General features: G+C 39.0%; 1 protein-coding gene across 4 annotated transcripts in view; it reads right to left on the bottom strand.

The window, feature by feature from the left end:
* The window catches only part of EPC2 (enhancer of polycomb homolog 2), a 122,442-nt gene extending 108,308 nt beyond the window's left edge, over positions 1-14,134 (bottom strand). For all 4 annotated transcript variants that reach the window (XM_037167665.2, XM_037167666.2, XM_037167667.2 and 1 more), the window contains exon 1: positions 13,702-14,134. In XM_037167665.2, the coding sequence (XP_037023560.2) occupies positions 13,702-13,854 (153 nt within the window). In that variant the 5' untranslated portion in view covers positions 13,855-14,134. The remainder of the gene's footprint in view (positions 1-13,701) is intronic.
* Between the last annotated feature and the right edge of the window lie 6,173 nt (positions 14,135-20,307).

The following is a 20,307-nucleotide window of genomic DNA, read 5'->3' as shown; positions in this document are numbered from 1 at the left end:
CTGAATCTCATCGATGATCTGAAATCTCTTCCCTTTCAAAGGTGATTTTAGTTTTGGGAAAAGCCACAAGTTGCAGGGCACCAAATCTGGGCTATAGCGGTGCTGAATCACCTGGGTGATTTGATATTTCACCAAAAAACTCTGCACAAAATGTGACGCATGAGTGGGACCACTGTTCTGATGAAGCTGCCAATCACCAGCTGCCCATAGCTGAGGCCTTCTGAAACTTCTGAATACTACACACTTAGTGCAAAATCTGATGCAAATTCATTGCTCTAGTAGCATGGTCATTTTGAATGCAACTGCCGCACAGTAAACATGCTCATTCGAGGGTGTCTACGACCCCACTAACAAATACAGTGTAGTCAGTGTTCACACATGTGCATTCCAGTCCACTCTTCTTTGCTTCCAGGTTATATAGATGTTGCACAAACCATTCTTGTTACGTTAACGATGGTTGGACTCTTCCTCAACAGACATCGTGTTTGATTTCTGATCAACTTCTGGAGAACAACTCAATTATAAGTTACAAAACACTAACTTGTTTTACTTGATTAAAAAAAAACAAATACTAGTTTTTAAGTAACGTGTTTCTTTTTAAAACGTTGTTTTAAATTGGGAATTTCCTAATGCTGATTAAGGCCATGACCTTCAACAGTAAGACTAATTCAGGAAGGTGACAGTAATATCAATGTAACCTGACCTTAAATATTCATGCAGCAATGAAAATGAGCAGTAGAGAAAATGTGAAACAGGCAAAATAAACTATTGGTATTTGGCTTTAAAAGCATTGATATTCAGTTAATTTACAGGTTGATTAACAAGGTCATTTCTGAATTTATTTTGCATTCCTTGAAAATTAAGAGTAGATAGATAACCCTTGCAGAAATTTTCCAGATTCCCTAATACGAAAATAACCAAAATTAAATACCTGGTTATGAAAACAACAATAACAAAAGCGAGCAAATGGACTCATTCACCAGATAAATTATGCAAAAAGAAAAAGAGCTCTTACCCACAAAAAAAAAAATTGTGTCGGGCTACACAGCTCTATATTGGAAAATGCTTGGGAAATAATTACTTCTAAAACTACCATATTTGAAATGGGCAACAGGCAAAAATATATTGTCATTAGTAAACCACTATGAAACAATCATCTGAAGAAGGGCAGAACACTCGAAATTTATCAATATTATGTTGGAATAAATAAGTAAAACTGTATCTCTTAGCCCCATTTGAGAATGTCATATAAATAAATGAGATAAAGCCATAGACATGTTAAAGCAAAACAGAAGATCGAACAAAACTGCTCTAAAACGGAGCTTCTCAAATCCTTATGTGCATTTGAACCACTCAAGTATCTTTTTAATTTTTTAATATGCACATTTTGATTCATTTGGTATATAATGGGACCTGAAATTCAGCAATTTTAAATAGCTCCTAGGTAATGCCAAATCCACAACAGACTTTGAGTAGCAAGGTACTAAGATATGTAAACATCTCATAACAAGATACCTTTACAGTATAACTGAAAAAGTCCGACAGTTTTTTTTTAAGTAACCTTTTAAAGTATACATACCATACAATCTAGCCATTTCACCCCCAGGTATTTAACTTAAACAACTGAAAGGAGATTCGTGTGCACGCACACACACACACATTCATAGCAGCTTATCTGTAATAACCAAAAATCAATCAACAGGCAAATGGATAAACTGTGGTACAGTCATTTTTATGCTGAGTAGGAATACTACTCAGCAATAAAGAGCAAAAAATGGAAATCCACTGTGTATTTGTTGTGTGCTTGCCTGCGTGTGTCAATGTGTACTTCATTTTGGTTACATAGACACACACACAATAGCGAAGTCAAAAAAGTTTGAAAGCCAATGAATAAAGAGTAAAATAAAGAGTAGAAAGAAGAAACTCTGAAAGGAGCGGTAAAATGGTGAGGCAGACAGGAAGGGGTTATGGGCACACACGCTAATCATCTTCTATTTAGAGTCAGAATCACCCCTAAATTGTGATTTGGTTAGTAAATCTACAGCAAAGACTACACTTGTACTTTTGAAAAGTATCACAGATATTCTGATACATGGTCTAAATGAGAACCACTGTTCTTCCTAAACAGGTAGCTCTCAAAGAGGGTTTGCTAGATAAGTAACATCGGGATCACCTAGGAACTTGTTCAAAGTGCAAAACTACGGCCCCAACCCAGACCTTCTACTAAATTCTACACTCTGGAAATGGTGACCAGTGTTTTTAACAAGCCTTCCAGGTGATTCTGAGGAATGCCACAATTTGCAAATCACTCATCTTAATCTTTTACATTTCTTTTAGCGGTATTTTGAAAGTCCTGATGAATTCTGCTAAGATGGCTGAGGCTATTTCATACAAAGCTGAAGGGTAACTGCTACTGTTACCCTATCGAAGCACCCATAATATATAGGAAAAACTTCTTCCAAGTGGTTTCTTTATGGAGAGTGACCCCTGCACTTTAAACCAAAGTAAAACCTACACATTACTTATATAATAATCAAGCAGCATGGTGTCTTTAGGCCATCCTCCATAACAGTTTCTTTTCTTCCGAACTCCTAAACAGATAATGTTTTGTTTTTTTTCCAAGATAATGTTAACACAAGTATGCTAGTCCTAAAAGGTGAATCTACACTAGACCACAAAAATTCTTTCAGCCCTTCAACAACTCTCCTGGGCATCACACACTTCCCTATATAAAAAACAATGACATGTGTTTATTAAAAATAACTTATGGCATTCTGGCACATGGACATAATTTTAAAACTAATTTGTAAATATTAATCCAATAGTATATTATTCTCAATTAGCTACTACATAAATTCATATATACTCTTGTTCAAATATCCTTCATGTCACAAATTTCCAAAATACCATTTTTATCTTCCACATAACACATTAAACCTCATATGGAGTTACCTGTGTACAACTCTTTTCTCTGGGGCCGTAAGCTGCTTAAAGACAGGTACTACATTTTCCCTGTCTCCGTGTCTAAAGTATACAGGAGGTATTGACCATTCTTTCAGCAAATGCAGGGTCCAGCAGAAGTAACTCCTGCTTGAGTGTTGTTGGTAGGGTAATAATATGGATATAATAGTTGAGTTTTAATTTGAATATTTCAGTTAAAATGTCATATGGTGCCCCTGAATGTGATACTGTTATGTTACAGAATTATATGCTTATGATTTTGTAATTGAAAAGGGGCATTATTTGTGCCAGACCCTGTATTTAATGAGCATCTACCATATCTCATTCACTGTACCAGATGACACAAAGGTGGTACAGATTCCCTGTGTTCATAGAGCTATTTACTGAATGAATAAACCTCACAAACTACACTGAAAGTCTGAGAGTGTAGTTGAGATGAACACCCAGTTTACCAATGTTATGCATGCTATTTAAGTTGCTATTTAAGGCCATATATGATTATTAGAGAAAATACAGACAAGTTACTTAATAGTCAGACTTTAATGTTTTATATATAAAAAAATAAAAGTCTGTGAACAATGCAAGGCTTACGGCTATAGATTAAGAAATTTAACTATAAGGTTTCACACATTATCACCCACTTATAAAATGAACACAACAGCAGAAATATTTGCCCAGTTCACCAAGTAAAAAGCTTGTGTTTAGAAATTTTCCAGGATACACACGCATACATGCATACGCATGCCAACAGCAGCTGCCTCTGTAGTATCTGGGGACATGGAGAAGGAAAGACACTTAGTTTCTATGTGTATCATTTTATTATTAAATTGTTATCTTCAATCATATGAATCTATTAATTTTCCATTTTAAGAAGCTAGAAATGTCGAAGTATCGGGGGGCCAATTTGTAAAGTGTATGACTGATCACTATGCTGTACACCTGAAACTAATACAAAATAATATAGAATGTAAAGTATAACTGAATAAGAAAAAAAAGGCTAGAAAATGTCTTAGACATAAAATAACATTGTTTATAGTAGCATCTTTTTTATAATGATGCGGATAAAAATATGGAGCCTACCTATATATTTGGGATAAGATAACACAGAACTGGGTTGTCATTGGGCCATGGAAATTCTCCTGAGGGGTTGTGAACCGGTCACAGATCCCCAAAACATTCACGGAAAGACCTGAGGCATCCATGAACTTGAATGAGAAAAATAATCCATTCTCTAATTTCACTCATTTCTAACATATTTAACATTTCCTTCAATTACTGATGTAGGCAGCAGACCACAGTAGTGCTAGTAATACTTAACAAATATTTAAATTAAAAGTTGTTTTAATGTTGATAACTATTTCAATATAATTGGATTATGTGATTTCATTTTATGCATTCAATAAGTCATTCTGAGGAGTTTCACCAGACAGCCAAAGGAGTCAGTCACAAAAAAGGTTAAGAAGCCTTGGGTAATAGTTCTCAAATGAAGTGCAATAGCCCTCATCTGGAAATTGAGGGAGGAAACATTTTGAGTTTATTCCAATTAGAATGCTACCAGATATTAGTGGGCAGTAGATTGATAAGAAACTTCCTGATGAGCCAGTCCCACACAACCAACTACAAACTGAATGTCAAAAACATCCTTGTTAAGAACCATCTCAAGAATCAAATAAATGGCAACAGTATCCTCTTCAGTACCATGCTTTCCAAAGTTTCCAAACTTAAGTGTTCACTGGTATAGCAGAATGTTTCTCTTCACTTGCTTCTTTAGTGTATACCACACACTGGAACATATTTTTATCACTAATACTAATTTTCCCCCAAGACCATCTAATCTTAAAAAAAATCACTTCTAAGAAACAAATATAACTATCAATTACTCAAGTCATAATTATTACTCTGAAGATTAGCTAAAGATTTAGTTCTCCTGGCTGTTAATTTTCAAAGTCTTCAATTCTATTTATCAATTCGATTGTTATCTTCTCTGCCAGGAAACAGAGATGAAAGGAAAAAAATAAAGTGTCAATCTATTCATGTCTGACAGATCTAAAAATATATTTAATTGTCAGGAGAAAAAGAAGTTAAAGTATACCACAGAGTAATGTATGGAGGTACTCTGTATATATTACTCTTCAATGTTCCTTCATACTTATTATTCTGCATAACTAAAAATTATCACTAATTAAAAAAACAGCAACTGCCTGTAGAAAACACTAACTTAAGTCTTTACAAAAAAGTTAATCTTTAAAGTTATCTTTTGAGATACTCATTAAACAGATGAAGAAATATTTAATGAGAGAAAGTAATTTATTTTGCCCAGAGGGAAAGTGACAGAGACCAGGAATGGAACCTAAGTCACAACTTCAAAGTTCCAACAACTTCATCAAATTAGTAGTACCAACTATGGGTGGCTTGTCAACTGATGCCCCAACCAACAACATTAATGTCTTCGTCCATGAAAAAGGGGTTGGCACAGTAAGAAAGCTGGAAGTAAAAATACCAGGACATGTGTTAGAGAGCTAGCCAGCCAACAAGGCAGGCTGACTCTTCTACTCTGCATCGTAATACTAGCTAACAAGAAAAAAGAAACCTAAAGGCGCGCGCGCGCGCGCACACACACACACACACACACACACACACACTCTCTCTCTCTCTCTCTCTCTCTCTCTCTCTCTCTCTCTCTCTCTCTGCTAAAAAGAATCTGGAAGTGACTGCCATCTTCTTCTAGCATAAATCCCAGAAGAAACAGTCCTACATAACGAAATAGACAAATCTGAAGTTGTTCCATTTAAGTGTAGGCAAGGCAAAAAAAAAAAAAAAATCAAGGATAAATTTTAAGGTAACACCATAACCATGATGGACCTTCTACTATTTACATTGGTCTCCTTCACTGGCTTATTCCTACCTATTACCCTTTCTTCCTCAGGTGGTTCCCTATGCATTCGTTACTGTTTTTCTACCACAAGTCTACTTAAAATGAAATAAAGATGCAATGCTGTGTTTTTAACATTTCAATACTTTAAAGGTCACTATTTCACAGATGAGAAAACTAAGCGCCAAAAAAGTTTTAAAAAACTTCTTTGAGGTCACACAGAATTCATCCTCTACTACTCTGAAAATCAGTACGTGTGAAGGGGTTGCTTTCTTTAAAACGATTCCAATCTCATTAAAAAAATGTGATACATACAAAATATTCTAATCTCATTAAAACACCTCATAAATTTTAGGTTTGTAAAAACACATCCAGTAAACAATTCACTTTGGGTCAAAACAATTTAACTCTACAACGTTTGATTATGGGTATGTTATATACCCACTAAAAGATCTCTAAGAGCAGCTCCCTGGTTACAGCTCCATTCTCAGGAGGGTAACCCTTAATAGCACATGTATACTAACTCCCCCTATTCCTTGACTGGTAGACTTAGAAGTAGACAGATACCTGATACAAGCCAAACCAATAACACCTTCTATCTCAGGAATCTAGAATTTTTAACTGGAAAAAATATAACAATGATAATGATAGCTAATATTTATTGAATGCTTACTGCATGCCTTGAACTGTGCCAAGCACACTACAATCCATCCTCCAACAACCCCATGAGATTTTATAGCTCTCATGGGGTTGCCTGAAGACTCAAACCCATACAGTCTGGCTCTAGAGTACATGTTCTTAGCCACTAACCCGTACTACTTCTCAGAAGATTAAGAATGGGTAGAATGACATCAGTATCACTTGCTACGGAAGGACCCATAGCTGCCCTGATTCCTGTCCTTCCCAAACCTTGACAGTTCACCCCTTCCTTGGTGTTTGTGAGACAACCTCCAGAATGTTAAAGAAGACAGATACGGCTTTTGCTACTTGAACCCTAATGATCCCACCTGTCAAATACTTTTAGGTTTCATTTTTAGAGAGCAGATACAGATGAAATCTAAAATCTAAACTTACATCACAGATTGTTCCTTTGATTTTTTTAAAAAAGGAATGTGTTTACAGAAGGCATTCACCACCAAGTTTCTCTCATAATATTCCCTGAGGAAAACTTTTAATGAGTCCTAGATGCCTATGAATAATAAGTGATAGAACAGTAGATACGTAATGAACTTTAGATATCTAGTTTCAATACACATTTTACAGATGAAGCAGGACAATGGTGAAATCAAGAGCCTCAGAGTCAATCACCAATAGAGCCTGAGTTCAAATACCACCTCTACCATGTTCTAGTCTAGTCTAGTCTAGTCTAGCCTAGCCATGTTCTAGTCTAGTCTAGTCTAGTCTTCCGGAGAAGAAGCACCCAAGGAGCTGTAAACCACCTAGAGTTCAACAGCCTGGCACATGCTCAGGATACTCACTACACTAACACACACTCAGTAAGTGGTAGCTGAGATGGTAGTGATGACCAACCTGAGGCTTAGAGAAGCTAGGCAACTTTCTCAGATCATATGGCCACTAGACAACAAAACTAAAACTCAGAAAACAGATTTCACACTTGTACCTCCATTCTTTCTTCTGTACCATCCTACAAACTGCTGGGCCCAATCAAAATTATCTACAAAATTCTACCTTTTTTCAACCTGGTCTGCACTCCAAACAATTTTTTTCATTCAGTTTGTTCTAAACATATCGAGTGCTGAAGATATAGCAGGAAATAAAGGAAAGGAAAGAAGTAAAAGCCATCTGCATGGAGGCTGTGGCGGGAGGAGACAGAGCCAGAGCTAATACTAAGAGAATGACATGCTCAGAAATGACAGACTGCTATCCTCCTCAAGTTTCTATCAGTAGGGGAAGGATAGACAACAAGAGGTGAAAAGCTTTTAACATGGAAGAATCTTCCTCTAGTCCATGTAACATCCACAGAACTAGTTTTAAATATTCCTGCACTAAATACTTGCTTCAACATACACCATACAACCAAAAGCCCAAAGTGTTCAATCTCTCTCCAAGGAGCCTTCTCTACACATTCCAATGAGTTTTCTCTTACTCCTCTTAACTACAATAACATTTAACTTTTTCTAGTGTTCTTTTAATGTCTGTCAGGCTGACTTAACCCAGTTGTTTTTGCTAACTTTCCAGATACGTTTTTGACCTCAATGATTCATTTAGTTACCCTCAAGTGAAGATCTGTATCATATTCTCCTTTTTATCCTAACAACACTTCAGCACACAGCTGTACATATACTGATATACAGACCCTTTTAAAGAGTTTCCCAATATCCTACTTGGGTAACAGTTGGAACTGAGACAATACCTGGCTCATGTTTGCTTTTGTTGAAAGAATGGACGCTTAATCTTTTTACAATATTAACTTACAAAATTGCATTTATATCCTCTTTAGAATTGCCCCCACATTATGAAACATGAAATATATTGCATTAGAGCCAAAAATAACTTATGGTGAAGAGTGAATATACTTCTACTCTATCACTCAAAATATCACTTAAAATATTAAGATAATAACAAAAACTAGACAACTAACATGAAGGAGAAATGGCAATTTAAATCAGTTATGGTCTTTGTTTTTAAAAATAAACAGAATCATCTAGTTCATGTTGATTTTGGTTCATTGTAGTATGAAGAGATCTTACACAAATCTACATACACCTAGGAGAGTGATAATTAACACAAGATAAATACTAATACTGCAACCATGTCTGTGTGTAAGAAGTTCTATAGTTAAATAGGTCTCTGACTCAAGAGGAAAAGAAAATTAGCATTGCAATATACACAGTACACCCAAGAAAGAAACCAAAAAGAGTCCCTGGAAGAATAACTTAAACCAAATTCTGCTAATGAATTACACACACACACACACACACACACACACACACACACACACAGTGTTTACAAAAACAGCTCTTGACATAGAAAAAGAAACAGAAGCTCATTCAACACTGTGCAAATACATGTTATATGTTAGGCACAGTTCCAGGAACTGAAATATATTAAGGAACAAAACATGTAAAGATCCCTGGCCTTACAGAGATTACATTCTATTAGGAGAAAATTAAAATAATAAAATAGGTTAGTTTCCCACAAATTTATTGTATGCTTAGGAGAACAAACACTCAGATAAATATAATGGCACCAATAGGAAAAACCAAAATTAACAGACTTATGAGAGAGAAAAAGAGAAAAAGAAAATTTGAAAAGCTAAACGCAAAAGTCAAAGTAATGGAAAACTATACTTCTTAATAATTTTTTATTTCAATCAAATCAGTATCATTTCTCGCGGTTCCCAAACTGATAAAAAGTACATTATTTACTAAAACTATAATCAACTTAATAGTTCATAAGATAATTTGAGATTCTGTAAGAAGTCAATGTGAAGCATAGTGATTGAGAATGGGCTTTTGTGACATTAAAGGCAAGGGTCTGAATTCTACCCCTGCCAGTTACTAGTAGTGAGACCCTTCAGTTTCTTCATCTATGAGATAGAAACAATAGTATTTCAAAGGGCTGTTTTGCAAGGATTCAATGAAAACCAAAAACTAGAAAAAACTCAAATATCCAACAGATAGATGGATCAATATACAGGGGGTAGGCAAAAGTAAGTGTACAGTTGTGGGTATGCAAAATAGTTTATTCTTGTATTATCATTAATCATTGTATTATTTATTCATATTACAATTAGACCTACTTTTGCTCACCCCTGTATTATAGCATATAAATTCATTGAGATACTATTCAGTAATAAAAAACAACGTACTGATATATGCAACAGGGATGAATCCTTAATACATTATGCTGAGCAAAAGGAGCCAAACACAATAAAGTATGTACAGTTTCATTTAAATGAAATTCTAGAAAAAGCCAAACCAATCTATAACAAGAAAAAAGAAATAACTGGTTGCTTAGAACTACTGATGGAGAGGGACTGACTTGCAAAGGAGCACAAGGGAACTTTTTGGGTATTTAAAATGTTTCTGTATCTTGACTGTGGTGTTTTCACTGTTGCACACATTTGCCATAATTCATCAAACTCTATGCATTAAATGGGTATATTTTATTATATGTAAATTATACCTAAAATTTAATTTTAAAAAGGATCCAATAAGATAAATAATGCTAAGTTCTTGGCACAGTACCTGTTGCACAAGAAGTATTAAAAAAGTGATAGATATATTAAAAACAACTACCACTATATAAACTCATGGAGAAGTGGCAGAACCAATGATCACCTGATCCCTCTGGCTGTTTAGATTCTAAATAAATGTAATGTTAACCAATAGTTTTTGACCAAGACTAAGTGCAATGAGGAGCACGGCAGAGACCAAGTTATAGAAAGATGCCAACTGGCAGACCTCAGGGGAAAACAAGAAAAGTAAAAGATGCCTGCATGTCCAAAAGAGAAGAGAAAGCTAAGAGAAAAACATGGTCTACTGATAGACTGCTACCAAAATAGAATACCAATATCATAGAACACCTAGATTTATCACAGCATTATTTACAATATCCAAGATAAGGAAGCAACTGAAGCGTCCAATGATAGACAATTAAAGATGTGAGATACACACCCACACTCTCTCTCTCTGAAATACTACTTGGCCATAAAAAATGAGGTTTTCAACAACATGGACAGACCTAGAGGATACACTAAGTGAAATGAGTTAGACGTAAAAAGACAAGTACCACACAATTTCACTTACATGTGTAATCTAAAAAAACAAAATAAACAAACAAATGAAACAGAAACAGACTCATAGATACAGAGAACAAACTGATGACTGCCAGAGAAGAGGGCGTTGGGAGGCTGAATGGAAAAGGTGAAGGGTTAAGATAAACAAATCAGCAGTTACAAAATAGTCATAGAAATGTAAAAGTACAGCCGAAGGAATACACTATGTTGGGGGGATCACCTAGTAAGTTACTGTGTCTAACCACACTATACTGTACGTATATAAATGTCTGACCACTATGCTGAAATTAATATAATACTTAATGTCAACTGTAATTAAAAGATTGTTTAATAAAGATTAAAAATAAAATTACAAAAGACCTGGGTTACTTCATCTAGGTATTATAAAAATGTAACTCAAAACTGACTCAATGACTATACAAAATTTAATGACAGTCTAATAGCTACACAGAGACAGCCTTAATTTTATTTTGGGAGGGGTATGTCCATGAAGTCTTTAAGCGAAGTCAAAGGATACTGCCAACCAATGAAAAAAGAGGGTCATGGTCATATTGTGGGCAATTTAGAAATGTCAAGAAAAAATTATAAATCCATATGCCAAGGTTTTTCTTGTTGTTGTTTTTTGTTTGTTTGTTTTACAAGTCTGTGATTAAGGTAACTAATTAGAAGCACATTAACAACCGAAGCTGAATTGAAATACAACTCAAATAAAGTGAGACATTTATGAAATTTATATTTACTGCTGCTTAAAAATGCTTATCAACGCAGAACATTTTTTAATGAACAAGTAATTCTACTAAGTAACAAAAATCCTGTACATAAGACCAGCAGACCTAAAGTGGCTGTCACTAATGAAAGCACAAGTCTTCTGACATATTTTATTTTATTTTTTTAAAGAAAAAACTAGTACCCAATGTAGACAATCTGGGAAGCAAAAGACTTTAGACTATATATTAATCTAAACTGTCAAGATCGGTTTAGTGTTGTTTTAATTTTAAGAAACTCCACTTGTAACACTAACCAGGCAGAAAGGGCAGGACAGAGAGTCCACAAGTCCTGGGTTACAATTCTAGTTCTATCAGAATTTGGAGCTTTTCTTCCTAAAACTAGTAGATGAAGCAGACTTCTTTAAATAATCCAACTTTAGTAGTGATGCTCCAGATTGAAAAATCACACATTTTACTGAAAAAGGTAATAGTACAAAACTGTGATAGGGTTAAGCATTTACTTTTACTCTATCACTAAAAATAACTACACTGAAAGTTTTCTTCCTAAATTCAGATAAAATACCAACATATTGGGCAAACTAAGGACCTAAAGCAGTAACTAAATATAATGATCACTGTTTGCAAAAAGTATTAGTAACATACCTTCCAGGGGTTAACTGTTCATTTTAGAACAAGTTTCTAGATTCAAGTTTTTCCTAAACCAAGATAATAGGATCCAAGTAGTTACAAACAGTACAAGGTGGGGCAAAAGCAGTTTTACAGTTGTGAGTACATAAAACAGCTCATTCTTGTATTATTACTTATTATTGTATTATATTCCATACAAACAACTGTGAGCCGTACATTGATACTTTAAGACCCATCAGACACCTTTCTTTTCGGATAAAGTAATATTAACAATAAATTTAATGTTATGAAATACAAAGTTGTGTTGTTTAAAGTTCAATTCAGTTAATTCTTGTACATACTACAACTTTCTTATTTTAATTGTATTTCCCATGGAAAACTGAGCTAAGTTAGAAATAAATTTTATTCAAAAAGTAATTTTCACATAGGACATAGTTCTAAACTTTCGGCATAAATGTTGGGTTTTTATCTGATTTACTCACAAGGAGTTGAACGTTCATCCTGATAGTGCAGCCATCTTTATATTCTACTGAAAGTGCAAAACTTTCAAGTAATCAACCACCAGAGAAATGTGATTAAATCACAGGACAAAATAGTAATACAGGGTAATGTAATGAGGTCAGAACTCGAGCAGCCAATCAAAGGCATAAAAGCATTTCCTGCAATATTAACAGTCAAAAGAGAAAACCAATCACAGGAACCTCAGGTCTTCTGTTGACAGTCACAGAAGCAAGAGGACCAATCCCCGAATACCCAGCGTTGACAATAAGGCGGGACCGTAGGTTCATTGAAGAAAATCTTGAGGGTGCAGTTACTATAAACTTCCCATGCAAGTAACACCATCCAGAGTCATAAACACTGTCAAACCAGATGAAATTCAACCGTATGCAAAATTTAACCCATCACGAAAAAACAGCAGCATTTTTGCCAAAATGCGCTGTATTATCATAAATGCAACGGTCAATTTTAGATGTACTAGGTCCTCAACTTCTTCAAGACTCCCCCCCTGATGACAATTCTCGGGGCGGCAGCATGACAACAGCACACCGCCGGCAGCTCGTGGCCGAACATCCCTGGTTCCTTTCCAAGGCTGCGTACTGAGCCGGGCCGTCCGACCTCTTCTCAGTGCCCTCATCAGACCACTGAGCTAGCGGGTTCCCGGCTTTCTAACGCTACAACCTGCTAAGGAGTCGCGGAACCCGCCCTCCCTCAACGTAGTGCCGCAACGCCTCATCCCGCCGCACCACCAAGGGCCTGGGAACGTGAACTACCTTGCTAGGAGCAAGACGTTTGTTTTAAAAGCGCTTTACTTTCCACAAGTTATTTCAAAGATATCCTAATGCAAAACTAAATTTAAAAGTGAAAAACAAATCTTTCCCAGCCAAAAGATCCCTCGCTCATTAGTTAACGCAGTGTCGGGAGTTAAAATAAAAGGTAAACAGAGGCCCCACGCCAAGTGCGGCCAGAACATTCCCTGCGCCATTCTCAGCTGCCGCTTACGGCATGGCCCCCTTACGGCAGCGTAAGGGGAGCTGCGAGCTAATCACAACACACGGACGCAACAACATGGCGGCCGCGGGCGGGCGCTGCGCCGGCAGAGGGTTTACGCTACTCCGCCGGCGTAGCCTCACGCGTTGGAGCTGCAGCGGCGCCCTCCAGCGAGCGTAAAGCGCGCTGTGAATGGCAAGGCCCGACTGACAAAGGGGAGGGGGGAGGAGGGAAGGGGGGGTAATAAACACTCGAGTCCCTACCGATTCCTCCTCCTTCTCCATCCCGGTGGGCATCTGGGGCACGGCCCGGTTGATGGAGACGCAGTCGTTGAGATCAGGCATGTCCTTGCCGCGGTAGATAGGCAGCGGTTTGGCGGCGTCCAGCGCCCGCGCTCGGAAGGAGAGTTTACTCATTGTCTCCCCGCCTTAGAGGAGCAGCCCGGGCGGCGGCGGGGCGGGTGGGGAGGGGGGGAGAACTCCCGCCGCCTCCTCCACCTCCTTCCTCAGTGCAGTGCGGCCGGCCCGCTCCTCCTCCTCCTCACTGCCCCCGGCCACAGCATGGGCGCCCACCCGCCCGAAAACAGCCCCCTGCCGCCCGCGGCCGCTTCCACACACTAGATCCTCCGCTCGCCCGCCCGATCCGCTCCCTGCGCCATGGCCAACATGGCGGACATTACCACAGCGGCGGCGAGCGATCCCGGCAGCCCGCGCGAGAGCGCGCCCCCGCCGCGGGAACGCGCCTCGCCCTTTCCCTCCCTCCCTCCTTCCTCTCCCTTCCCCTCCCTCGCCTGTCCACCCACTCTCACCGCGGCGCAGCTGGCCCGCGGGAGCGTGCCCTGCCTCGGGCGCCTTAGGCACCTCGGGGGAGAGGGGGCGGTGACTGCCCTGCGCCCGGCGGGCCGCGCTCTGGCCCAGTGGCAGGTGCCAGGTGCGCAAGTTCACCCGCGCCCCCCAGCGTGCGCCTCTGCCTCCACGGCCCCGGCACCTTGCTCACCGGGTTCCCGGGAGGGAGGCGCCGGGCAAAACAGCCCCGCCGAAATTGTCAAGGGCGCAGAAGTCTGTGAGCGAGAAAGGAAGATGACAACCAGGGCTATCACAGCTACCACGAAACCTGTACTTATAAAGTGCTTATCTTTAAGGCTCCCCGAGCGCCGGCTGATTTGCACCCTACAATTCGCACATCCCCCGGAGGTGCCAAAGGTCCTTTCTGGCTGCCCATAGGGGCGCAGACCTGCGGTCTTTTTCTCCCGCCGCTAAAACGCGTATGCAGTCCCTACCATCTTTCCCGCATCCTCACTTTAGTACCTGAACCAAAAGACCTCTCGAATGTCCCAGCTCACCCTCGCCTTCGCGGGGAGGATGCTAATGGCAGCAGTGAGACTTAATGTCTGGGACTGCCAGATGCAACAAGTGCACTTGAACCTGTCACCTAAACTTTAGTGGGTGGTAGATATTCTTCGAATTTCAAAAATACTAGAGTTTGAAAAACTAAACATAAAGTTTAACCAAGGCAGCAACATTTCCGCAGTGGTAGATATGTGTAAAATATTGGGTACTGTGGAAGACGATCAGAAGTTTGAGATAAAGTTCCTGCCCTCGTGGAGCTTTCAAGTTAATGGAATGGCAGGATGGTTGGGAAAAATCAGTAACAGTAAGAGACGTAAATGATTGAAGGACAGGCAACTGGAGACATAAACAACAGCAGAAAAAAATACAAGGTAGTAGAATGTGCTTAATTACCAAATGAGTTGTATTGACAATAATTGCCAGGAGAGCTCAGAGGAAGGAGATATTAACATTACCTTAGCCTGAACTGGCTAGAGAAAGTTCTGAAGAGGAGGAAAAATCAAATATACCAGCTATTGTTAACATCAAGCTCGTTTAGTCAAGTTTCTTGGTTATTCTCTAAACATTACAATTTTCATACAAAATCCCTGGGAAGGGTACAACATTTTACCATTTTCTAATAATTGCTAAATAATCTGCCTAGCTCAGAGAAGAAAGATGGTTTGCTGAAGTCCAAAAGTGGAAAAATTGATTCCTACAGTCATTTTCTATTAAAAAATGATACTTTCTTCTCCCATTTCCTCCTCCTCATCCACTTCTTCCTCTCTCCTCTTTTCCTCCCTTTTCTCTCCACCTGCCCTCTTGAAGACAAAATGGTGGCTATGGACTGCTGGCAGTGTCTGAACAGACTAATCTGCTTGGTCCGGCGGGACTTCCAGCTTTGTTTAACTGGAGGTGAGTGTTTTCCATCCACTTTGTTTTGGGAAACAATGGAGATGCTGTGACTCACGTTTTGTACGCAACACCTTCCTCAAGCCTGTGAGCCTGGCCTGCTCTGACATGCTACCCTCTGGAGCAGTTCCAGTCCTCTTCGAGGAAGAACGCGATGTTGGGAGGGGGTCAGCACTGTTCAAGCCTGAAGATGGTTGAAGAAATGAGTCGTCCAGAGCTTTTATCTGGGTGCCCAGCACTTTTCAGTTTCAGAAAGGATAGCTTTCTTCTATTCCCTATAATTAATATTACTTTTTTTCTCAAGAAAGGAAATAGAGTATTTATAACATACCGCCTACTATAGTTGTTATATATATATATACATATAATATATATTATATTATATATATATGTATCTCAATTGAGTTCCATTTTATTCTCATCACCCAATGAAAAAGTATTATAATTTTACTAACAAGGAAAATGAGGCTCAGATAATATGCCACTAATAACTCACAAAACTGGGTTCAAAACCAGGTCTAGCCTACCTCTAAAACTCCTCTGTTTCTCAGCAGCGCCACCTTGCTATCCAATGGCTAAGAGAGTGATAACCCACTCTGTATAAAAATGCAATATATCTTCAACGAGGTCAAGAACAACATCTGCTCTGTTAATGACTATAGCCCCAGTTCCATGCCTCACACACAGCAGAAACTTAATGTATATCTGTTGGCTGATGATATCCCTGAAGAGACTCTGATACTGACCCCACTTCACTCCAGTTTGGAGTTCACCATACCTTATTGGCCTGTTACCCAACCTAGTCAACCTCTGCCAATATTTATTCTTATGGTCCACCTTGCTCTCCAACTTTCTACCTGTGAGCATGGGAATTTTAGAACCAATTAAAGCAATTCAAAGAAATTTTTTAAAATCTGAAATTTTCTGATATAAATGGGTTTTTGTTATAGTAGTTTTTGTTTTGTTGTTCTTTTCTTTGACCAGGTAACAAACAGATTTCTTCTCCAAATCTCTATTTTCCTTTTGCCCTGTGGACAATGATTATAGATCCGGGAATAAAACAGTTTGAGGCAGACAATACAATATGCTTTTCAAGTGAGACACAGCCTGTGTTTTCGGGGCTTCCAATCCAGTGCCCAAATCAGAATGCCTCTGTTCACATTTGGAAAGTAGCTTTTATTTGTATACAAATAATCTTTTTCCATAAAGTTTATTTCTGATCTATTTGTTGAATACTCATATACTTGTTAGTGCTAAAAACAGAAAATATCTTTTCAACTTTCAAAGTAGATTCTGTTATAAAATGTCTATATCAAAACCTGTTGCAAATGACATTGCAGCCTAATAGTTTAATTTCCTTGTACAATGAACTGAGTACAGTCATTCTAAAATCATTCCACCTCAATTGTGCTCTGGGCCAATTCAAAATGACATGCATTTAGCCAAGCAAATGTCATAAATAAACACCCAAGAATCGAAATAGTTATAAATTCATATCCAAACCAAAATCACTGTCTAAATGTAGTCTAAATTAGAATAAAGGTCAGGTAGCTGTATTGAGATTATATTCCAATTTCCATCTCCCCATACTATGAGCAGGACAGGCAGCTTCCAAATAATGAACAGATAACTTTTTGAAAGGAAATTTAAAACTGGTAAATATAGTTGCTATTCAACTACTTCAGAGCTTTGTAAATACCACATTCTTTCTCATTGGCTCCCTATTTCAGCGAACCCAGTTGAAAGTTAATTGAGTTGGTGTGTCAACTGCCCCATGCGCTTTGCTCCTAGGGATGAGGGCAGTTATCAATAAAGCTTTGCTGTTTTCCATATGTATTCTGAATGTGGGGTCTGCATTCATTACAGGCAAGAGGAATCAGCCCCCAAGTTCCAGTGCCCTTTACTGAGGCAACTCTGAATCTTTGCAACATAGGGACAGCAACTGACCTCAGAAATGACATACCAAACATCTACTTCCACCTTTGTATTTGCCACAGTGAGAAAATGAAATGCTGAACAAAAATTGTGGCTGTGGCTCAGTCTCTTCACAGCATCGCTCCTCTCAAACCTGGTTGGAATCACAGGGTGCCACCTTGTGTATAAGCTGACGATTTACTTCCCAGTAGCACATAGGATCCAGATAGACTAAAAAATAATCAGACCCAAAGCTCTGTATTTTATCAAGCAAGGAAAAATGAGACAGATGTAATAGAAGGAAACAGACTTGGAAATACACAGCTCGAGAGGGTCCACGACACTCAATATTGAACTATGACAGCCTGGCTCATGTATTGCCCCACCCTGACCAGAAAACACACCCAATGCCCCATACATGGAATAGATGGATGTCTGTCACTCAAACTTTGGGATCGGAGGGGGGGAACTGATATTCTTCCCATTTTCTCCTTCCCTTCCCCTCTCTGAAATAAGATAAGGGCGGAACACCAGAAATAAGTAAAGCTCTTGTGGCAGAGCTAATAAATCTGAGCAGGACAATTATCTGTGTCCAGACAGCAAGTGAGCTATGTAGATTTAATTTTAGGACTCCAAATTTCTGAGAGGCACTGGGTTCCACTGAGGTGATGAATATAATCCTACTTATTTCAATAAGGTGCTAGGTTTGAAACAGAGTAACACAATTGTTGAAGGTAAAATAGGATCTTTCCCAATCCAGCTACCTTGCCCTTGAAAAATTCCACACTTCTATAAATTCGGCACAGCTGCCATTCAACCGAAGCCTCTGTTAACATGCGTGAAATTGGATGGACCTTTCATATTATCATCAGTAGGGAAGTGGAGTGGAGAGCCTGGGGCTTTGGGGCTACAGGTGCACTTCTGTTGGCTTAGGTCTCCTGTAACATCTACTCCTGGCTACCTTCCCTGGCGCTCTGCACCAGGCATCTTTCCTCCTCAAGCACCTCTGAAAGGTAACTTGGAAAGGGGTGATTCCCTCCCTGTGAAGGCAGGTGAGCCTCACTGATGCGCTAGCACATTTCAGACAACTGAAGCAGGCTCAGAGCACTGAACTTGGACTTGTTGGGGTCCCAAGTGTTAGCTGAGAGGAGTCCATTATTAGGAACCTTGGGTTGCTAACCTAAATGTTGCTCCCCTCACCGATTTTTTAAAAATCTCTCCCACCACCAAAGGACTAAATGTTCATAAACACAGATTTGTGCATTGAATACGCTATTGGAATCCTAAATTTTAAAAAATCGTTAAACTGATTTAGTAACATCCACACCTTATTGATCTTATCTTTGTTGTTCCCAAGAACAAAATGGTCTGTTTCCTAAGAAAAGGTTCTGGTATTAGCATATTGAGAACCCTGAACAAAAGCTCCTGACATTAGCATCTTGAGAGTCCCCTAAACTCCAAGGTGATTTGTCAAGAGGCAGAAAGGAAAGTACCTTTATGTCTCCAAATGAAAAGTCAGATCTACTTGTCTTTCGTTAGCCATTAAAGGTAACTGGCAGAGGAAGAAACTAAACTATTGAAATAAAATACACTAATTACCTAAATATTTACTGCCTCACCCACACCCCTTACCTTGTTTTAGAAAGACTTTTAGGTGACTTCTTATCTTTAAAAAATATTTTTTAATCCTCACTCAAGGATAAGTTATTTTTTATTGATTTTAGAAAGAGAGCGAGAGTGAGAGCAAGAGAGAGAGAGAGAGAGAGGAACATCAATGTGAAAGAGAAACATTGATCGGTTGCCTCCTTCATGAGCCCAGACCAGGGATTGAATCTGCAATGTAGGTATGTGCCCTGACCGGGAATTGAACCCACAACCTTTTGATGTAGGGAATAATGCTCCAAACAACTAAGCTACCCAGCCAGCCAGGCAGCCAACTAAGGTGACTTTTGAGAGTAGCTAAAATATGCTAGGATAGCATTTGGGCTTTATATTTCCCAGGAACATGAAAATTCCTAGTCATGTGAAAATAGGAAACTTTGCCAGCTTCACAATGTCTATCAGATAAAATGACTGCTCAGGAGATTTACAATTGTTCCTGTTTCTGGTTGAATATCCAAGAGTTCATAAATAGAGCAACTAAGGTGGAATGACAGACATCTCAACTATGCTTTCGGTAGGCACAAAAGGAGCATCCCAGGGTTGTCTCTTACAGTGACACCATATAAGCTGGTGGCCTCGTATGCAATCCAGCACAAACAATTCTGCAAGGATTAGAATGGATCTGGGCGTCTGAGGCTGTGAGCCCCACGCCATGCAGATCTGGGAGGGTGAATGGACTCCATGACCTCCAAGAATTCCTCCCTGAATAGTGTTTTCCTCTCAACTGTCACCTGCTAATGTGGCTAAGAGCTCAAAATTGTGCTCTATTATGATTGTCTGAAGTGCAGCTCTTCTATCAGTCCAATTAAGAGCAGACCCATATGCCTTAAATGACTGTGTTGTGGAGGACAGAGTTTAAGTCCTTTTCTGGAAAGGAGCTTAACAAGGACTACTGCCTGAGTAGAAAGCTGCCCTCCTGCTCTTGAAGTGGGGCTATACTGGCATGGCCAAGAGGTAATTTGGCCTTGGCATAAACAAGGTGTACGTTGCTACCTTAGATTAGATGACGAGGTTGGGAGTAGGGAGAGAAACAAATGGTGTTCTTGCACACTG

This window comes from Artibeus jamaicensis, unplaced genomic scaffold (assembly GCF_021234435.1).
Source record: "Artibeus jamaicensis isolate MK-2021 breed Jamaican fruit bat unplaced genomic scaffold, CSHL_Jam_final contig_603, whole genome shotgun sequence".
Classification (NCBI taxonomy): Eukaryota; Metazoa; Chordata; class Mammalia; order Chiroptera; family Phyllostomidae; genus Artibeus; species Artibeus jamaicensis.
This window is presented reverse-complemented; position numbering and strand designations above follow the sequence as displayed.